The 20,577-nt window shown below is 43.7% G+C and overlaps 1 protein-coding gene across 1 annotated transcript; it reads left to right on the forward strand.

Annotated features, from left to right (window-relative positions):
* The first annotated feature begins 10,868 nt into the window (after positions 1-10,868).
* gapdh (glyceraldehyde-3-phosphate dehydrogenase) lies at positions 10,869-20,479 on the forward strand. The gene is made up of 12 exons (XM_062991481.1): positions 10,869-10,919; positions 11,230-11,275; positions 13,489-13,588; positions 13,716-13,822; positions 13,905-13,995; positions 14,087-14,202; positions 15,377-15,458; positions 15,540-15,691; positions 15,781-15,859; positions 16,964-17,047; positions 20,052-20,149; positions 20,233-20,479. The coding sequence occupies exons 2-12, from the start codon at positions 11,253-11,255 to the stop codon at positions 20,300-20,302; spliced, it is 1,002 nt and encodes a 333-aa protein (XP_062847551.1). The 5' UTR covers positions 10,869-10,919; positions 11,230-11,252; the 3' UTR covers positions 20,303-20,479.
* The last annotated feature ends 98 nt before the right edge of the window (positions 20,480-20,577 follow it).

The raw sequence follows: 20,577 nt of genomic DNA on the forward strand, positions 1-20,577 counted from the left end.
TTTATTTTCACTGTGATGTTATTAATATTATTTATTAATAATGCGTCTTTATAGAGCCTCCACTCCTGATGGAGAGTCACGCACTGATCCCTATTATCCCCCGTCTCTGTGCAGTACCATCGATCAGCCAGCAGAGGTCATAACTGCAGCAGTTATGAGGAATCCACTCCGGTGCTCCCATCCTTGGACGAGCCGATCATCTTCCGATTAGCCACTAGAGCTGAGATTCTCAAGAACTCAAGATTGGAACTTTGGTTTTTGGGCTCCTCTGCTTTCATTTCTAGCTGAGCTCATAAATCGGATGCCTTTTTATTTTGCCCCCTTTTTTTTCTGCCCTATTTTTTCTATATTTTTAAACTGTAGGAGACTGTGCTAAAAATGTTTAAGCTAATTCATTTCTCAGAGTTACGCCAAATACTCAGAAGAACCTTTATTGTCATTATACTTTACATTTTCAGCATTTAGCAGACGCTTTTATCCAAATTGAAGGTTAAGCGCGTTGCTAAAGGGCCCAACAGTGGCAACCTGGTAGCAGTGGGTCTTGAACCAGCGACCTTTTGATGACTAGACCGGTACCTTAACCACTAGGCTACAACTGCCTACTTTGACGACAACGGCTGCGTCCGAAATCGCATACTTAAACAGTACGTAATAAAACCCCGCCCACATAGTCCGGTCATCCCGCACAGCAGACACGGTGGCCAATTGTTGTCTGCTGCAGGCTCTGCCAATTGTGCCCGCTAGATAGCGCCCAGCCGACCGGTGGCCGACGTGTTCAGAATCTCGGCGCTGGTGTGCTGGCGGAATATCCCGCTGTGCCACCTTTCGAGTTTTGTCTTACTCGGCTTTCCGTCGTCTTTCTTCTTCCGCTACGAACGCCTTTGCAGCTCCAGGTGAATTATGGGATAGATTATCAGACCGCGGGTGTGCTGCGTTTGCATGCCGTGTTCGGGTACCGTTCAGTATGTGATTTCAAACGCAGCCAGTAAAATTTAGCGTGACGCTCTCCAAAAAAGATAAAAGAAGACAAAGGCTGAACCAGTACAGCTGAAGCCTTGAAAACAGGGTGATTATTTACTATAAAGTGCACAAGACCTCAAACAAAAACCTGTAACAGAGATGTAACATTTTATGTTTGGGATAAGATCATCCAAGCTTTATGACCGAACCACTGGTGTAGCTATGCGCTTATTAGAAACATTTGGACATTTCTGAGGGACGGGGTGTGCCGTCAGATGGGGTGTAGCCTCCTTGCAGACGCACCACCAATTTCTACTGTCTGGTCGAGGTGTCACAAGTGTTGGAGAAGGTGTGGGTGCCAGCCTGCAGCCCTCCTCAGCAAGCCAGGGCATTGTGCCACATGTTGAGACTGCCAGGAAAATAATAATAATGATAAAGGAACTACATAAATGACATTATTATGCTTGTGGTGGGTCCAGTCCCACCTTAAAACTCTCACTGGAGTGAGACTAGTGCCAACTAGTGCCAGGCATCACACACTTATATAAAGGCAGGGCTATCTCAGAGGTTAAGAGTGGTTCTTACTTTCTTAACCGCTTATCCAATCAAGGGTCGTGGTGGGGGGTGGGGGGGTTCTGGAGCCTATCCCAGCTTTTCAATGGGCTCAAGGCTCAAGGCACACAGTAACACCCTGGACGGGGCTCCAGTCCATCGCAGGGCAGACACACACACACACACACACACACACACACACATTCACCTATAGGGCAATTCAGTGTCTCCAATTAACCTGACTGCATGTCTTTTTGGACTGTGGGAGGAAAACCCAGGACCTTTTTGCTGTGAGGCGACAGTGCTACCCACCGAGCCACCGTGCCGCCCCCGTGGTTAAGAAGCTGGACTAGTAATCAAAAGGTTGCCGGTTCAAGCCCTACAACCACTACATTTCCACTGTTGGGCCCCTGAGCAAGACCCTTAACCCTCAAGTGACCCTCAGATTGTTTTAAGTCATAACTGTAAGTCGCTTTGGATGAAAGGAAGCGTCCACTAAATGCCGTGAATGTAAATGTAATGTGAATAAGGGCTGTTTAGTGAAGCCAAGCCACCTTCTGCATGTTTTAGGAGGAGCCTGAAGAAACCAGACCAGAAGAGAAGCCAGCAAAATTCTTTACTGGATGTGACTTTTACATCTTGGTCTCCAGGATCCCGGTGCTTCACCACCAGTGATATGTGTTCATCCCAAAGGTGTTGAAGTACCGTTCATTAGTTACCAATAGGTGGCACCATTTCTGGTCTGCTTGGAGTACTTTAACCACAGCAAGACGCTGGACTCTGAGCTCCTGTTCACATGATATTTAGTGGATATCAAACATCTACACACCCCAAATCAGAGCAAGAAGAACCATTCCAGAACTTTTATACCTGTAGAGTTTTATATCATCTGTAGAATTCAATATAAACAAACTGAAATCTATTAATGTGGTTGCATAAGTGTGCACACCTTCTTATAACTGGGGCGTGGCTGCGTTCAGCTCTTCTAGTAGGATTTTCCTCACAGTAAAAGCTACAAAGAGCTTCCAGAACATCAAAGGATCCCAATGTTAAAGGGTATCAGTCAGAAAAAGGGTGGTGGACAGGGGTCAGCATGGGCACCCTGACTGGTCTGTGGCTATGCACTGTGTATTCTGACACCTTTCTATCAGAACCAGCATGAACTTCTGTAGCTTGTCGTAGTTGGGCCAGCCTTCGCTCCCCACATGCATCAATGAGCCTTGGCCACCTATGACCCTGTCGCCGATTTACCACTGTTCCTTCCTTGGACCACTTTTGATAGATACTGACCACTGCAGACCGGGACACACCCCACAAGAGCTGCAGGTTTGGAGATGCTCTGACCCAGTCGTCTAGCCATCACAATTTAGCCCTCGTCAAACTCGCTCAGATCCTCACGCTCGCCCATTTCTAACATCAACTTTGAGGATAAAATGTTCACTCACTTCACCTGTCAGTGCTCATAATGTTATGCCTGAACTGGACGTCCATCCAAAATTGATGAAAGGACAAGCAGAAAACTGGTCTGGGGCACTACCAAGAGTCCTAAAGCAACACTAAAAGAGCTGGAGGAGTTTCTAGCAAGTACTGGTTGTGTACTACATGTGAACAATCTCAATGGCAAGAAAAACATCCAAGCTTGACTACATTCTGAAAAATCTACAACAGGTCTGTGAAAAGCATGTGGGAGAATGTGTCATGGAATGATGAGACCAAGGCTGAATAGTAATAATAATAATAATGATAAATAACTACACAAATGACATTATTATGGTTGTGGTGGGTCCAGTGCCACCTTAACACTCTCACTGGAGTTAACGCACCCTGTGGCATCCAAATAGTGCCAGGCATCACACACTTATATAGATTATATTCAGTGATAATTGTAAGTCACTGAATGATGAGACCTGGCTTTTATTTTAAAGGTAAGTTTGGCACAAAAACACCACCATCCCGACAGTGAAGCATGGTGGTGGTAGCGTTATGCTTCAGGCTGCTTTTCCTCAGTTGGAACTGGGGCTACAGTCAAGGTGGAGGTTCCAAATATCAATCTTGTCCCCAAGCCTTCAGGTTTCTTCTATAAAGCTGAAGATGAAGAGAAATTTCACCCTCCAGTACAACAACAACAGTGAACCAAAGCTTCACCAGATGAAGATCCAGACCAGAATCCAGTTAAATATATGTGGGGTGACCTGAAGAGGGTGCTACACAAGAGACACCTTCACGAGTTGGCAAGGATCATCAAATCAAAAGTATTAGTTTAAGGGTGTGAATATTTAAATCACCAGCGCATTATTATTTTTTATATATAATTTCCAATAATGTCCAAACACGGCTTCACAGCTAACAGCTAATCTACAGCACACTCAGATAAACACCGACTGTACTGAAGAAATAACAACCATTGGAGCGAAAACCAAACCAATCAGATTTATTATTGGAGGATTAAATGAACGTGCCATAACGTGGGGTGGTTAAAGCACCAGAACTGCCCCGTCTGACTGTCCAGAGTTACCACAACTTCATCAGATTGTACAGAGATGATTAGCTTCAGTGGTGGGTGAGCGAGGCGCTGGGTTCCGAGCGCTCTACTGGAGCTGATAGCGGCGTATATAAAGGGTGTGGGGTCAGCGCTGGAGTGTTGGACTATTTTTAGGTGGACGGTGGCCTTTCTCCAGCACATTCTTTCAGCCGGGTTAATCCTGGACATACGGACTGTACACGTCCACATACACTAACCCTTGCAATTCAACTGATTTATAAACCCCGTTTCCAGAAAAAGTTGGGACGTTTTGTACAACTGCAGTAAATAGAAGAATCTGAAACTGATAAAAGTAGAAAGTAAAGATTAACAATATTTTACTGATCAACTTCACTGTCGTCTATAAATATACACCGATCAGACATAACATTAAAACCACTTCCTTGTTTCTACACTCACCTTGTAGTTCTACAATTACTGACTGTAGTCCATCTGTTTCTCTGCATGCTTTGTTAGCCCCCTTTCATGCTGTTCTTCAATGGTCAGGACCCCCCACAGGACCTCCACAGAGCAGGTATTATTTAGGTGGTGGATCATTCTCAGCACTGCAGTGACACTGACATGGTGGTGGTGTGTTAGTGTGTGTTGTGCTGGTATGAGTGGATCAGACACAGCAGCGCTGCTGGAGTTCTTAAACACCGTGTCCACTCACTGTCCACTCTATTAGACACTCCTACCTATAGTTGGTCCACCTTGTAGATGTAAAGTCAGAGACGATTGCTCATCTATTGCTGCTGTTTGAGTCGGTCATCTTCTTGACCATCATCAATGGATATTTTTGGTTGGTGGACTATTCTCAGTCCAGCAGTGACAGTGAGGTGTTTAAAAACTCCAGCAGAGCTGCTGTGTCTGATCCACTCATACCAGCACAACACACACTAACACACCACTGATCCACCACCTAAATAATACCTGCTCTGTGGTGGTCCTGTGGGGGTCCTGACCATTGAAGAACAGGGTGAAAGGGGGCTAACAAAGCATGTAGAGAAACAGATGGACTACAGTCAGTAATTGTAGAACTACAAAGAGCTTCTATATGGTAAGTGGAGCTGATAAAATGGACAGTGAGTGTAGAAACAAGTTATGGCTGATCGGTGTATAAAATCGTCCGCTAAATGCCAAAAATGTAAATGATGAATGAAAACGTTGGAAATTTTTTCTTTTTACCTTCATATTAGTTAAATAAAGATTGAAGAGAATGAACACATCACAGATTCATCACAGCAACGTCCCAACTTTTTCTGGAAACAGGTTTTGTATAATTTTTAAGGCTTTTTAAGGCTTGCAGAGCTCCAGTAGATCCGCCGTTTCTCTGAGCAGATTTGCAGAAGCTCCACATGAATTGAGTAGGTGTACAATTTGCATTTAAATCATCCTGGTCTCAGAGATTAAACATGAAATCAGACCATGTAACCACACGCAGCACAGGCTCACATCACGACCTGGTTCCTCTCCACGTTCCTCTGTTATTCAACATGCAGAGTGTGATAGACGAAGGTGACAAATTAAAGGAAATAAACAAATGAAAGGAATTTATCATTTCAGAAAGGTTCTGTGTGATACTAGGACACGACTAGGACGATAAAGTGCAGACAGATCCTGGTCTGTAGAATGAGTGGAAAAATGAAATGAAGGTCATCTTGCACCAAAATGGGTCGGTGCATGTGTAGCATACTACAAGATAACAATGCACGCCTGACCCAACCACCACGGGTGGCTTAAGTGTGGCTATCTTGGGCACTAGAGAGAGGAAGGAGTTATTTTTGTGATGGATGTTGTCTCTTTCAGGATGATTCTAAGCTAGTGAGCATGTATGAGCTTATTGTACCTCAATTATTACAATTATTTTGGAGCATCAATGTGCATGATGGTCTTTTAAGGGTGTTTGTAGCATTTCTAAGCTTCATGTAGCTCTAAACTTCCTTCAGAATTTGTTATGATCAAGGCAAAGTTGACGTAAATGCCTCACGTTTTCAATAGGAGACAGATCTGGACTGCAGGCAGGCCGGTCAAGCACCCGCACTCTGTGTCTACGAAGCCTCGCTGTTCTAACAAGTAGATAATGAAGCCTAGTATCGTCCTGCTGAAATAATCATGAAATCATGAATATGCCTCGTACATTTTCAGACAGATCTGGACTGCTGGCAGGCTAGTCAAGCACACGTACTCTTGGTACAACTATGATTAAAAATGTGCATTTTTTTGGCCCAGAGTGCAGATTAAATGAATAGTGGGCAGCTGTAGCATAGCGGTTAAGGTACTGGACTAGTAAGCAGAAGGTCGCTGGTTCAAACCCCACCACTGCCAGGTTGCAACTGTTGGGCCCTTGAGCAAGGCCCTTAACCCTCAATTGCTTAGACTGTAAGTCGCTTTGAATAAAAAGCGTCTGCTAAATGCCGAAAATGTAAATGTAAAAATGTAGTGGATTAATTAGAGCACAGAACATTTCCACATAGACGAACTGACCCAGATTTCTTATTTTTTATCCTACTACAAACCTATTATAGAGAAATAATAAAAGTGCACTCATGTGCCGTTACTTGAAGCCAAATAAATGTAGTACTTATTGTTCCCTGTGTCCTTAAATTTAGGACTGATGTTTTCAGACAGCTGTGCCCCGAGTCGGTCACTAAATGCCACTGACCAGGTGCATTCCCATAATATTTATGTCGACATTGTCCTTTCAGAATGCACGCCGGCCACAGTAAGGAGAACTCTACGCGCATAACTGCACATCCTCGATGTTTTTATATTAAAACGTTAATAATGTGGTAGAGACGGTGATATTAGGTTATTTAACACTCCACACATGCTCCGCTTCGACCTTTATCTGGTCTGATCTGTGACCTTAACACCAGAAGGCTGTGGGTTTACACTGGGGGGCCGCTGGCAGCTCAAACATGTCAGCAGAGTAACTTCAGAAGACACGTTATAGCCACCGCGGTACAGTTATGAATATAAATAAGCACATTGTATAATATGTTATACAGTATATAGAACTATTATAAAATAAAGCATTGATTTTATTGATTGTATTTTGTAAATATAAACATGTTTAGAATTTAATGCCTGCAAGACACTCCAAATAAAGTCAGGACAATGTGTACTCGGCCAAAAATGTGCATGGCATGGTGAGGAATATATTTTAAATGGACTGATGGTAGATACTTGAGGTACACCTTGAATACAGCAATTATGGGCAGGCATAGACCTTTACAAGGTTAATAAAAATCGTTTTGTCTGATGTATCTCTGGAACAGCAAGGGGTGCTTAGAGGTCCAAGGAGGAACAAACCACAAGTCATTGATGCCAGGGGGCGTGTCCCCCTGTGTTCCATCAGCGTTTCTATTAATGAGACTTTTTAATGTGTGGAAAACTGAGGGCCCTTGAGCAAGGCTCTTAACCTTCAATGGCTTAGACTGTGTACTGTCACAGTACTGTAAGGTACACATTGTCCATTATGTCCAAACAACAGAATGAATCGTGGATTCATCAGAGCACAGAGCATTTCCACTCCACAGCGGTCTATCTGAGGTGGGTTTGAGCCCGGGGAGGTTGGCACAGCTTCACATAGTAGCGACTTCACTTGCATTCGTAGATGCAGCAACAAGCTGACGAGGGTTTTTGGAAGCATTTCAAGCCTGTAAGGTTCAGATTTATTACAAAAGCACGTTTTTAAAACAAGTGTTTTTGGTTGTTTTACAAACTTCCAAGTCCTGCCAAAAGTATGTGAACATCTGAGCATGTACTACAGGCCAACAATAGTGTATCTAGAACCTACACTGATGTGCATGGCATGGTCATGGATATACACCGATCAGCCACAACATTAAAACCACCTCCTTGTTTCTACACTTACTGTCCATTTTATCAGCTCCACTTACCATATAGAAGCACTTTGAAGTTCTACAATTACTGACTGTAGTCCATCTGTTTCTCTACATGCTTTGTTACCCCCCTTTCACCCTGTTCTTCAATGGTCAGGACCCCCACAGGACCACCACAGAGCAGGTATTATTTAGGTGGTGGATCATTCTCAGCACTGCATTGACACTGACATGGTGGTGGTGTGTTAGTGTGTGTTGTGCTGGTATGAGTGGATCAGACACAGCAGTGCTGCTGGAGTTCTTAAACACCTCACTGTCACTGCTGGACTGAGAATAGTCCACCAACCAAAAATATCCAGCCAACAGCGCCCCATGGGCGGCGTCCTGTGACCTGATGAAGGTCTAGAAGATGACCGACTCAAACAGCAGCAATAGATGAGCGATCGTCTTTGACTTTACATCTACAAGGTGGACCGACAAGGTAGGAGTGTCTAATAGAGTGGACAGTGAGTGGACACGGTGTTTAAAAACTCCAGCAGCGCTGCTGTGTCTGATCCACTCATACCAGCACAACACACACTAACACACCACCACCATGTCAGTGTCACTGCAGTGCTGAGAATGATCCACCACCTAAATAATACCTGCTCTGTGGGGGTCCTGTGGGGGTCCTGACCATTGAAGAACAGAATGAAAGCAGGTTAAAGTATGCAGAGAAACAGATGGACTACAGTCAGTAATTGTAGAACTACAAAGTGCTTCTATATGGTAAGTGGAGCTGATAAAATGTACAGTTAGTGTAAAAACGAGGAGGTGGTTTTAATGTTATGGCTGATCGGTGTATATTAAACAGACTGATGGTAGATACTTGAGGTACACACGTTGAATACAGCAGATATGAGCAGGCATTAAGACCTAAGACCCGATGGAGGTCCAAGGATGAACAAACCACAAGTCATTGATGCCAGTCATTGATGTCCATCCATCCAAAGGCCTACTGTGGCCCTGTCGGTGATGCCCTGGTCGCAGATACTTCAGGACTGCTGTTTTGAGGACACATTAAAGAAAACGTGCACCTATCAAGTCTTCTAAAGCACTAAAATCTCATGCAGCTGGTGAGAAGGATTTATTTAAGATGAGCATAGCGCTGGTGGGAGCTCCTCAGCAGAGAGAGCAGGGAGACGGAGACAGGCGTACAGGAGGGTAGGCTGATTAAAAGTGAAGGGTCATGATCTTTCCGCTAAATGTCATCCAGTTAAGACGAGAGCGATTTGATCCCTCACTTCAGCCCTCCTTCAGTGTCTGTCTGGGGCTGGTTAGAAGGTCAAAGTGAGTCGGTAAGCTCACTTCCACTCGCTCTGTCCAAGGACTGATCTGATGATGACCATTCTGAGCTCTTTCCTTTTTGGATTCCCAAGATATTCAGTATATGATCGGAACGCTCCACTGATTATCCTCTAGATTAGCTTCATCTTTTGTGTAGGTGCAGATACCAAAGACCCATGAGTCTGTTATAAACACAGACAGGAGAAGACTTGTCATTTGTGGTTTCATTCACATTTTGCTATGCATTTATTTCTTAATATTTATTATGATAACCACATCAAACCAAAAACACACCCTTCATGGTACTCTCTCACATCCAAAGGCATCCAGTCTTCCCAAAAATGCAAGCCACCATAAATGTTAATAGATCCTGCTGGCACAGTGGTGCAGCTAGTAGCTAGTAGAGCGGATCCCTGGGACCTGGGTTTGATTCTTGGGCATCTTCTGGGTTCTGTGGTTTCCTTCCACCTCCCAAAAATGTGGAAATCAAAACATAATATAATTGGCGGCCAGGTGGCGCAGCGGGATATTCCGCTAGCACAACAGTGTCGAGATTCTGAACTCCTCTGTGTTGCCACCGGTCGACTGGGCGCCAGCTAGCGGGCATAATCGGCAGTGCCTGTAGCAGACACGTTGCTGCTAGGGCGGGATGACCGGACAATGTGGGCGGGGTCTTCAAACGCTGTGTAAGGACCCTGATTGGCAGATAGAGAGGCGCCTGTGCAGAGTGCATGGGTGAAAAAGGGTTCCGTTAAGGGCTGTGCGCGGGTCGGAGGAGGCACCGTGGCTTGGTGGGTAGCACTTTCGCCTCACAGCAAGAAGGTCCTGGGTTCGAATCCCAGGTGGAATAGTCCGACTCCTGTCTGACTGGGTTTCCTCCCTTAGTCCAAAGACATTAACTGATGAATCATGGGTAATCTGTAACTACCTGTCCTGTAAATAATATAAATGGAAGCAAAGTGGGAAAACACCACCTTCAAACCCTATGGTGTGAGTTATTAGAATTATTAGATGTCTACAGGTTACCCTGCAGGGGATTGGTGCCCTGTGTAGGGTAAATTCTCGTTTTCCAGGGTTTTTGGGTGGTACTTGACCTACTGCAACCCTGACCAGGATGAAATCAGGAATTTGAATGAATGAATTAATAATAAAAGTAAATAAATAAACAAATACTAGATACAGTTATCATGTTTCTTTATTTTTGCTCTCATTTTTATACCACAATGAATAAAATAATTATAACAATTAATAAACTATTAATTCGTTTACATCAGTAGTTTGTTTAACTTTACATTCATGAAGGATCTTTAATCAGACCTACTTGTCTGTCTAGAGCAGACTTGCACCAGTGCAGATTGGAGGGTCGGGCTGCTGCAGTGTGTTGATTGGCCCGTTCAGACACACCTGATTGTAATGATCAGGTAATCATCTGCTATAGTGGTGTGTGTGTGTGTGTGTGTGTGTGTGTGTGTGTGTGTGTGTGTGTGTGTGTGTGTGTGTGTGTGTGTGTGTGTCTCGAGCAGTTCTGGAGTTCCTGATCCACTGCCATGCTGCTTCATTACATGACCTTGACATTATTAATGGGCGTGGCCACGGCTTGCTAAAGACCAAGGGGGCGTGACCAACCCCAGGACGCCAGAAATAAAACTAGAGCAGGGTGGACTTGGTCCTCACTCACACAGTACCGGACAGACAGAGGCCTCTCACACACGGTAACCACGCTTCCACCTGCTCGACGGGCTTAGGCTGGGGTTTAAACTGGGTTAAAATTAGTCTGGGGTGGTTCTAGTGGAGGATTCTATTGAGCTTGTGCTACACTAGTGTGTGTAATTGGTAACTAATGGAATGTTCGTGTGTAGGACTAGTTCAGGGGTTGGTTTTTTTTATTGGTTCTTAACATTTAAGGCCCATAAATTGTAATAATTCAACCTGTAGGTGCAGATAGAAGTTGCCTAATTTATTTTATAGCACTTTTTTAAAGTTTGACCTGGTCTCTTATCTATCTTCTGCTTTTCCTTACAGAGGACAACACCAAAGCAGACAAAATGGTCAAAGTTGGCATTAACGGGTAAGATCTGTGCATGAACTGTGGGCTAGACCATGCAAATGAAAATCTGACTTGGTCCAAAGATCGATCCCTGACTGGTGGTAATCTGGGCTGCTTGTTATTGCAAGCTATAATTAATATATATGCATTATTACTGTAGTCAGGGTCGATTCTGCTCTTAATTGTTAGCTTTTCAGTCCTTTATATGAAATGTATTAAATTTACTATTATTATTGGTGCATCGTTGGTAGTACCCTTCTACCCATACCATGGTGCTTTTAAATATTCTTATCATTAAATGTTAAGTGATTTGATGACCCTGCAATCTCTAAAGTATCAAACTGTTCAGTTTATTCTGTATTAAGGTGGGTGCCGTGCAGAATTACATTCAAAAGTTACCATCTAGTTCCATAACTCGACCTATTGGACTCTGTTTGATATCCGTCCGGTTACGTGAGGGCGTCCATTACGTCAGCCGGCTGCCGAAGGCCTTTTTTTAAGCAATCTGTTTGCATTGTGTGCCCCATGACGTCGAGTAAAGTGCTTACCCCAGTCCTGTGCTTATCGCTCCCTGCACAAGCCCTGATTTCATTTGCTAAGGGTCGAATTGCCTTGGAAATTTTTCTTTTTAAAAAAGAAATCGAATGTGTGTCGTGCCAAACCATGTCGCTGTCGTTTTTACTGAAGCTGCCTGAGGCAGCAGCTGTCTCGTGCTGAAACGTGGTGAGGCTGGTATGTGATAAGAAACTTAAGCCCTTAACATAGCTCAGCGGTCACGGCCTGGTTCACGTACCAAACTGGCTGCACGATCTTTTTGGGATGTCCTTCTGTGGGGGTCCATCTCAATCCTGAAGCATCATTTTAAATAAAAATGGGAACCTGAAAGAACCATCAGGGTCTGTAGATGCTCTCTTGGTTGGCGATTTAAATTAAAGCTTTTTTTTTTTTTTATTCTATTGTACAGGGTGTCTCTAAAGTCTGGACACATGGGGAAAATGCATATTCTCAATATGTTTTAACACTTATTATCTAATGTGTTTTCCACTATCTGTGCTGCAGTATGTGTGTCCAGACTTTAGGGACACCCTGTAGATGTAGATTTGCTTGTATTCTCCAGTGTGTGTGTTCTCTGGACTCTCAGGTTAAACTATAACTAGATATCTATCACTACGCTGTGTTTTATTACCACACAACAAGGGTTTCTCAATTCTTGCAGATATTATTAAGGAATTAATCAAGTTCTATGATGCTTTTCAGCATTTTCTTCGAAGCTGTGGCTTTGTGGTGTATATGGTTTGTGTTTGGACTAAAGACACAGGCGTATGTTGTGATTCGCCAAATTTTAACAGAGCAAATCAAAGTCTAACGTGTGTTTTTATTAAACTTTGTACTGAATCTACAGCTCTACTCCCATTCAGTAAATCTGTGGCCCAGTTTAAACCGCATTGTTGTAAGACTGGTGCTGACCTTTAGCCAGTCCATGTATGGGGCGTCTAGTATGACTTGCTTAACTGATAGGGTGTTCAACAGGGGGGAGGAAGCTGGTTGCTGCTGCTTTGTACGCTAGCTTAAGCTGTTGTGCCATCTAGTGGTAGGCAGAATGTCTTACACTGTATTGCTGGTGACCAACTCTTGAATCTTTACTGGTTGATCCAATTGGTTAAATTCGCCATTCTAAACTAGTATAGAAGCTGCTCTTGCACTTAGAACCCAGTAGGGGGCGTTACTTCACCAGCTCATTCAGTCATTGTCTATTTTACCACTAAGCTATCAATCTCGAACTCAAAGGAAGCTTTATTGGCACGACCAGGACATTCCTATCTTGGTCAGGGTAATGTGTGACTGCACTGTGATGGCAACCTGGTTTCCTGCCCTTCTACCCAATGAGGCACACTTGGGGTAATTTCTAGTAGCTCCAGTTGGTTTAACTGCATGTCTTTGGACTTGTGTGCAAAGTCCACTTGGATTCAACCCATGCGAACTTAAGACTAAACGATTCAGAATGGAAGCGTACCCCTTCCAACCAAATGTTTTGTGCCAGTTTACACACTTCTCAGCTTTTTATAGTCTTCCAAGTAACTGGTGCTGAATTCATTTATATTGGTGTTTTATGTCGCTAAACAACTTATGACTCTGGGAATTGGCTCAGTTTTAAGTTAAGGGTTGGGGCAGCAAGAGGGTTTTATGCTCACCACCCACTTCTGATGTACCTTGATGCCCTTGTTTGGTTTCAGATTCGGCCGTATTGGTCGTCTGGTGACCCGTGCTGCCTTTCACTCCAAGAAGGTGGAGATTGTGGCCATCAATGATCCCTTCATTGACCTGGACTACATGGTAAGTCTTCATGGCTGTGTTCTCATCATTGTTTGCCTTGGATTACCAATGGCTTTATTAGTATACTAATATTAGTATTAGTATATTGTAGTGTGGAACCACTTTTAATGGTGTTTTACCTGTGCAGGTGTACATGTTCAAGTATGACTCCACCCACGGAAAATACAAGGGTGAGGTGAAAGCTGAGGGTGGGAAGCTGGTCGTTGATGGACATGCCATCACCGTTTTTTGCGAGTGAGTACAATTTGTATTGCATTCTTTGGAATTCTGCTTTATCGTTGAATCCTTTTACAATCGATCTACATCTGCCATGCAGGAGGGACCCAGCCAACATCAAGTGGGGTGATGCTGGTGCACAGTATGTTGTGGAGTCCACTGGTGTCTTCACCACCATTGAGAAGGCCTCTGTAAGAAGTTCTTCCTCAGCCTGTGAAATATGTATTTACATTTTGGATGGGATGTTCATTTCTAATCTGGTCTTCTTTTTTTTCCCACTAGGCTCACTTGAAGGGTGGTGCCAAGAGGGTCGTCATCTCTGCCCCCAGTGCTGATGCCCCAATGTTTGTCATGGGTGTCAACCATGAGAAATATGACAACTCCCTTAAAGTAGTCAGGTAAAGGAACTCTAACATGTAAAATATGTACTGTTCATCAAGTGACCATAATGCACTTGGTACTTTGATACCATGATTAATAATGACTCACGGGTGGAGTTCTGGAGCTGCTCTTGCACTTAGAACCCAGTATGGGGTGGGGCGTTCCTTCACAGGCTCATTCATACATTGTCTGTTTTACCACTGATTTATCAAACTCGAAGGAAGCTTTATTGGCATGATGAGGACATTCATATCCTGATCAGGGTAATAGTGTGTGATTGCCCTGTGATGGCAACCTGGTTCCCTGCCCTTTTACCCACAGACACACTTGGGGCAATTTGTAGTAGCACCAATTTGTTTGTCATGTCTTTTGACTTGTGTGCAAAGTCCACTTGGATGCAACCCATGCAGACTCCATACAGAAAGGACCCTGGCCATGAGGTGCCACTGTGCTCCCCAGCTCGGTCATAGTAACTCCTAATTAGGTTACCTTTTTATTATTATTTATTTTATTTTTATTATTATTATTTTTTTTTTTAACCAGCATCTAATGTCATTTGTGTTCTTGGTAATGGTGTCTTAGGAAATTTTTTCATTTAATCAAGATCAAGGGACTTATTTTGTGGAACTTGGTATCTGGAATCTTGTTTTAACCTGGTATCATTGTACTGTGGTATATCTAAGCTGTTACCATGTCCTCTTCATACCTCTCTTGGGGCAATTTCTAGTAGCTCCAATTGGTTTAACGTCATGTCTTTTGACTTGTGTGCAAAGTCCACTTGGATGCAACCAGTGCAGCTCCATACAGAAAGGACCCTGGCCATGAGGTGCCACTGTGCTGCCCAGCTCGGTCATAGTAACTCCTAATTAGGTTACCATGTTTTTTTTACCAGCATCTAATGTCCTATGTGTTCTTGGTAATGGTGTCTCTTAGGAACCATTTCATTTAATCAAGATCAAGTTGACCATTTATAAAGTTCAGTGACTTTTATTTTGTGGAACTTGGTATCTGGAATCTTGTTTTGACCTGGTATAGTTGTACCATGGTATATCTAAGCTGTTACCATGTCCTCTACATACCTCTCCTGGGCTTGTCCCCCATCTGAATACAATACTATTGGAAACAAGTATCTTAATTCAGCATGTTTGAGTGTTTCTGTGATGTTCACTGTAAATGTTTCTCTCTTCTCAGCAATGCTTCCTGCACCACTAACTGCCTGGCTCCTCTGGCCAAGGTCATCAATGATAACTTTGTCATCATTGAAGGTCTTATGGTAAGACTGGAAGGGGAAAACACTACTTTTTCTGCCCAATTTGTGTCCTCCTGTATTTTAACCCAGTTTCTGTTTCCTTAGAGCACCATCCATGCCATCACAGCCACCCAGAAGACAGTCGACGGTCCCTCTGGTAAGCTGTGGAGGGATGGCCGTGGTGCCAGCCAGAACATCATCCCGGCCTCCACCGGTGCTGCCAAGGCTGTGGGCAAAGTCATTCCTGAGCTCAATGGGTCAGTCAGTTCTACACATGTCTACATTCAAAATGCTATTCAAGTGATTTCAATGTTTACACGAGTTAAACCTTCATTTCTCGTTTCAGCAAACTGACTGGTATGGCTTTCCGTGTCCCCACTCCCAACGTGTCCGTGGTGGACCTGACTGTCCGTCTGGAGAAGCCTGTAAGTACACTGTTGCAGTGTTATTGGTTTGTTTACTTCTTACTGACCCCTTGTATCATTGTGTGTATACACTGATCAGCCATAACATTAAAACCACCTCGTTTCTACACTCACTGTCCATTTTATCAGCTCCACTTACCATACAGAAGCACTTTGTAGTTCTACAATTACTGACTGTAGTCCATCTGTTTCTCTGCATGCTTTGTTACCCCCTTTCATGCTGTTCTTCAATGGTCAGGACCACCACAGAGCAGGTATTATTTAGGTGATGGATCATTCTCAGCACTGCAGTGACACTGACATGGTGGTGGTGTGTTGGTGTGTGTTGTGCTGGTATGAGTGGGTCAGATACAGCAGCGCTGCTGGAGTTTTTAAACACCTCACTGTCACTGCTGGACTGAGAATAGTCCACCAACCAAAAATATCCAGCCAACAGCACCCCGTGGGCCGCGTCCTGTGACCACTGATGAAGGTCTAGAAGATGACCGACTCAAACAGCAGCAATAGATGAGCGATCATCTCTGACTTTACATCTACAAGGTGGAGCAGCTAGGTAGGAGTGTCTAATAGAGTGGACAGTGAGTGGACACGGTGTTTAAAAACTCCAGCAGCGCTGCTGTGTCTGATCCACTCATACAAGCACAACACACACTAACACACCACCACCATGTCAGTGTCACTGCAGTGCTGAGAATCATCCACCACCTAAATAATACCTGCTCTGTGGTGGTCCTGACCATTTGAACAGGGTGAAAGCAGGTTAAAAAGTATGGTAAGTGGAGCTGATAAAATGGACTGAGTGTAGAAACAAGGAGGTGGTTTTAATGTTATGGTTGATTGGTGTATACAGCATACTTCACTTCATCTTAAAACCACAAAAGAAATTCAAGGGACTTTTATTGCAGTGCAGATTTAAGGCTTGGTAAGTTCCAGAGAACTCCAGTGGTGCAGAAAGTGGGACGTTATGAGCAGCACTGTACCAACATGCTGAAATGCTTCAGGCTCTTACTAATCTCAATTCAATCCTCACGTACCGCTTACTTGAATCATACACGGTGACTCAAGCGTTGGAATTTTCCCTTTTTTCCTTTATTTGCATTATAGGCCAAATATGATGACATTAAGAAGGTGGTCAAGGCTGCATCTGAAGGACCCATGAAGGGATTTCTGGGATACACAGAACACCAGGTTGGTACCTGCTCGTTTAACAGGGCTTTTGCAACTGTAAGACTGCCAACCTGAATTAAGGCTTTTTATCAGGCATATGCTTGTACCTGCTTAAACTGTCTGAACATTTGTGTAAACATGTTTCAGTAACATTGTCTTTTACTCCTCATGAATATTAGGTATTAACTAGGTATGTTTGCGGTACAAACTTGTCTGCACACCCCTTTCACCTTCTCTACGTTTTATTACATTACAGACTCATTCTATAATGGATTGAGTTCATTTTTTTTTTTGTCACAATGACCAAGTGAAAGCAGGTTTTTAGAGATTTGTGCTAATTTATTAAAAATCATAATGTAAAATATCTCGGGCACCTAGAAGACTCAAACCATGAGGAACAAGATTCTCTGGTCTGATGAAACCAAACTTGAACCTTTTGGCCTGAATACCAAGCGTCACGTCTGGAGGAAACCGGGCACCGCTCATCACCTGGCTGATGCCATCCCTACAGTGAAGCATGACGATAGCATCATGATGTCGGGACCGGGGCGACTAGTCCTGATGGAGTGAAAGAGTGCTCTGGACCTCAGACTGGGGCGAAGGTTTCCCTTCCAACATGACGACAACCCGAAGCGCACAGCCAAGAGAACAAAACAAAAGCCAATCGACGCTCCCCATCCAACCTGACTGAGCTTGCCAGGATATGCCAAGAGGAACCGGCAGCAATGTCCAGAAATGAGTGCCAAGCTCGTAGCTTCTTTCCCAAGATGCCTTGAAGCTGTAATTGCCGCCAAAGGTGCATAAGCCAAGTATTAGACTCTGGGTGTGTACAGATATGTAACCCCTAAATAAATTTGCATATTTTCTAAACCCCGTTTTCTCTAATTATTGCCGATGGTGTTTAGATGTTTGAAGCAAAAAAATGAACTCCATCTATTATAGAACGAGTCTGTACAGTAATAAAACGTGGAGAAGGTGAAAGGGGTGTGAAGACTTTCCGGTTTGACTGTATGTACCAATACATAATTACCAAGTACTTGAGGTTGTACCTCATACTTACCTGGTTAATACAGAACTTGGGGAACTAAAAATGTACCCCTCTGTCTCAGATCTCACCTCTGCTAACAGCCAGTCAAACGCCTGCTTGGACAGTGACTGACTTGGCTAGTTGGAGGGTGGGAATGCTGTAGAGACTCCTCATACCTGAAATGTGACCCCAAGTTTAAATAAAACTTATTATTGCTGTAATTCTGACACCTGCTGGCTGGCTGATTGTGCCTGCACATAGACGGGGGATAGTGGAGAGCAGGGTGTGACTTGTACTTCATGGATTTGTACAGGTCCTTCTCAAAAAATTAGCATATTGTGATAAAGTTCATTATTTTCCATAATGTAATGATAAAAATTAAACTTTCATATATTTTAGATTCATTGCACACCAACTGAAATATTTCAGGTCTTTTATTGTTTTAATACTGATGATTTTGGCATACAACTCTCAAAAAATTAGCATACAATCTCAAAAAATTAGCATATCATGAAAAGGTTCTCTAAACGAGCTATTAACCTAATCATCTGAATCAACGAATTAACTCTAAACACCTGCAAAAGATTCCTGAGGCTTTTAAAAACTCCCAGCCTGGTTCATTACTCAAAACTGCAATCATGGGTAAGACTGCCGACCTGACTGCTGTCCAGAAGGCCATCATTGACACCCTCAAGCAAGAGGGTAAGACACAGAAAGAAATTTCTGAACGAATAGGCTGTTCCCAGAGTGCTGTATCAAGGCACCTCAGTGGGAAGTCTGTGGGAAGGAAAAAGTGTGGCAGAAAACGCTGCACAACGAGAAGAGGTGACCGGACCCTGAGGAAGATTGTGGAGAAGGGCCGATTCCAGACCTTGGGGGACCTGCGGAAGCAGTGGACTGAGTCTGGAGTAGAAACATCCAGAGCCACCGTGCACAGGCGTGTGCAGGAAATGGGCTACAGGTGCCGCATTCCCCAGGTCAAGCCACTTTTGAACCAGAAACAGCAGCACTGGACTGTTGCTCAGTGGTCCAAAGTACTGTTTTCGGATTAAAGCAAATTTTGCATGTCATTTGGAAATCAAGGTGCCAGAGTCTGGAGGAAGACTGGGGAGAAGGAAATGCCAAAATGCCTGAAGTCCAGTGTCAAGTACCCACAGTCAGTGATGGTCTGGGGTGCCATGTCAGCTGCTGGTGTTGGTCCACTGTGTTTTATCAAGGGCAGGGTCAATGCAGCTAGCTATCAGGAGATTTTGGAGCACTTCATGCTTCCATCTGCTGAAAAGCTTTATGGAGATGAAGATTTCATTTTTCAGCACGACCTGGCACCTGCTCACAGTGCCAAAACCACTGGTGAATGGTTTACTGACCATGGTATTACTGTGCTCAATTGGCCTGCCAACTCTCCTGACCTGAACCCCATAGAGAATCTGTGGGATATTGTGAAGAGAAAGTTGAGAGACACAAGACCCAACACTCTGGATGAGCTTAAGGCCGCTATCGAAGCATCCTGGGCCTCCATAACACCTCAGCAGTGCCACAGGCTGATTGCCTCCATGCCACGCCGCATTGAAGCAGTCATTTCTGCAAAAGGATTCCCGACCAAGTATTGAGTGCATAACTGAACATAATTATTTGAAGGTTGACTTTTTTTGTATTAAAAACACTTCTTTTATTGGTCGGATGAAATATGCTAATTTTTTGAGATAGGAATTTTGGGTTTTCATGAGCTGTATGCCAAAATCATCAGTATTAAAACAATAAAAGACCTGAAATATTTCAGTTGGTGTGCAATGAATCTAAAATATATGAAAGTTTAATTTTTATCATTACATTATGGAAAATAATGAACTTTATCACAATATGCTAATTTTTTGAGAAGGACCTGTATATGAATCCACCTGGTGCAGTTGATGGTTGAGGTACTGGTGAATCAGGTAGTCTGGTATGACTAGATTGGGTGGACAATGCATAACGAAGCTCTCTTGACTCTTTACACAGGTGGTGTCCACAGACTTTAACGGAGACACTCGCTCCTCCATCTTCGACGCCGGTGCAGGAATCGCCCTGAACGATCACTTTGTGAAGCTGGTGACCTGGTACGTATTCTGTCCTGTATGTGCACGTCGAAGCCTTCGTCCGTTTGAACAGATGTGTTCATGGGGTGTGTCCTCCTTCATAGGTACGACAACGAGTTCGGCTACAGCAACCGTGTCTGTGACCTGATGGCCCACATGGCCTCAAAGGAGTAAAGCAAACCTGCACCTGACGAGTTGGTTGTTCTCAACGGATTACACACTGCTCCGAGTGCCGAGCGAGTTGAAGACCAATTACACTTTCTTTTTTTTATATGGACGCGCCCTGTTCTGTTTGTGTGAGGATCAGAGTGTGAAGACACAATCAGTCTAATAAAATCTGACTGAATGAAAGTCCTCTGCTGTGAGAGTCTTTGTTTGAGTCTTTTATACTGTTGAACCAAAGTCAGCCAGAACTAAACATAATTTGCTAGATTCTACACTGATCAGCC

Source organism: Trichomycterus rosablanca, chromosome 3, assembly GCF_030014385.1.
Source record: "Trichomycterus rosablanca isolate fTriRos1 chromosome 3, fTriRos1.hap1, whole genome shotgun sequence".
Classification (NCBI taxonomy): Eukaryota; Metazoa; Chordata; class Actinopteri; order Siluriformes; family Trichomycteridae; genus Trichomycterus; species Trichomycterus rosablanca.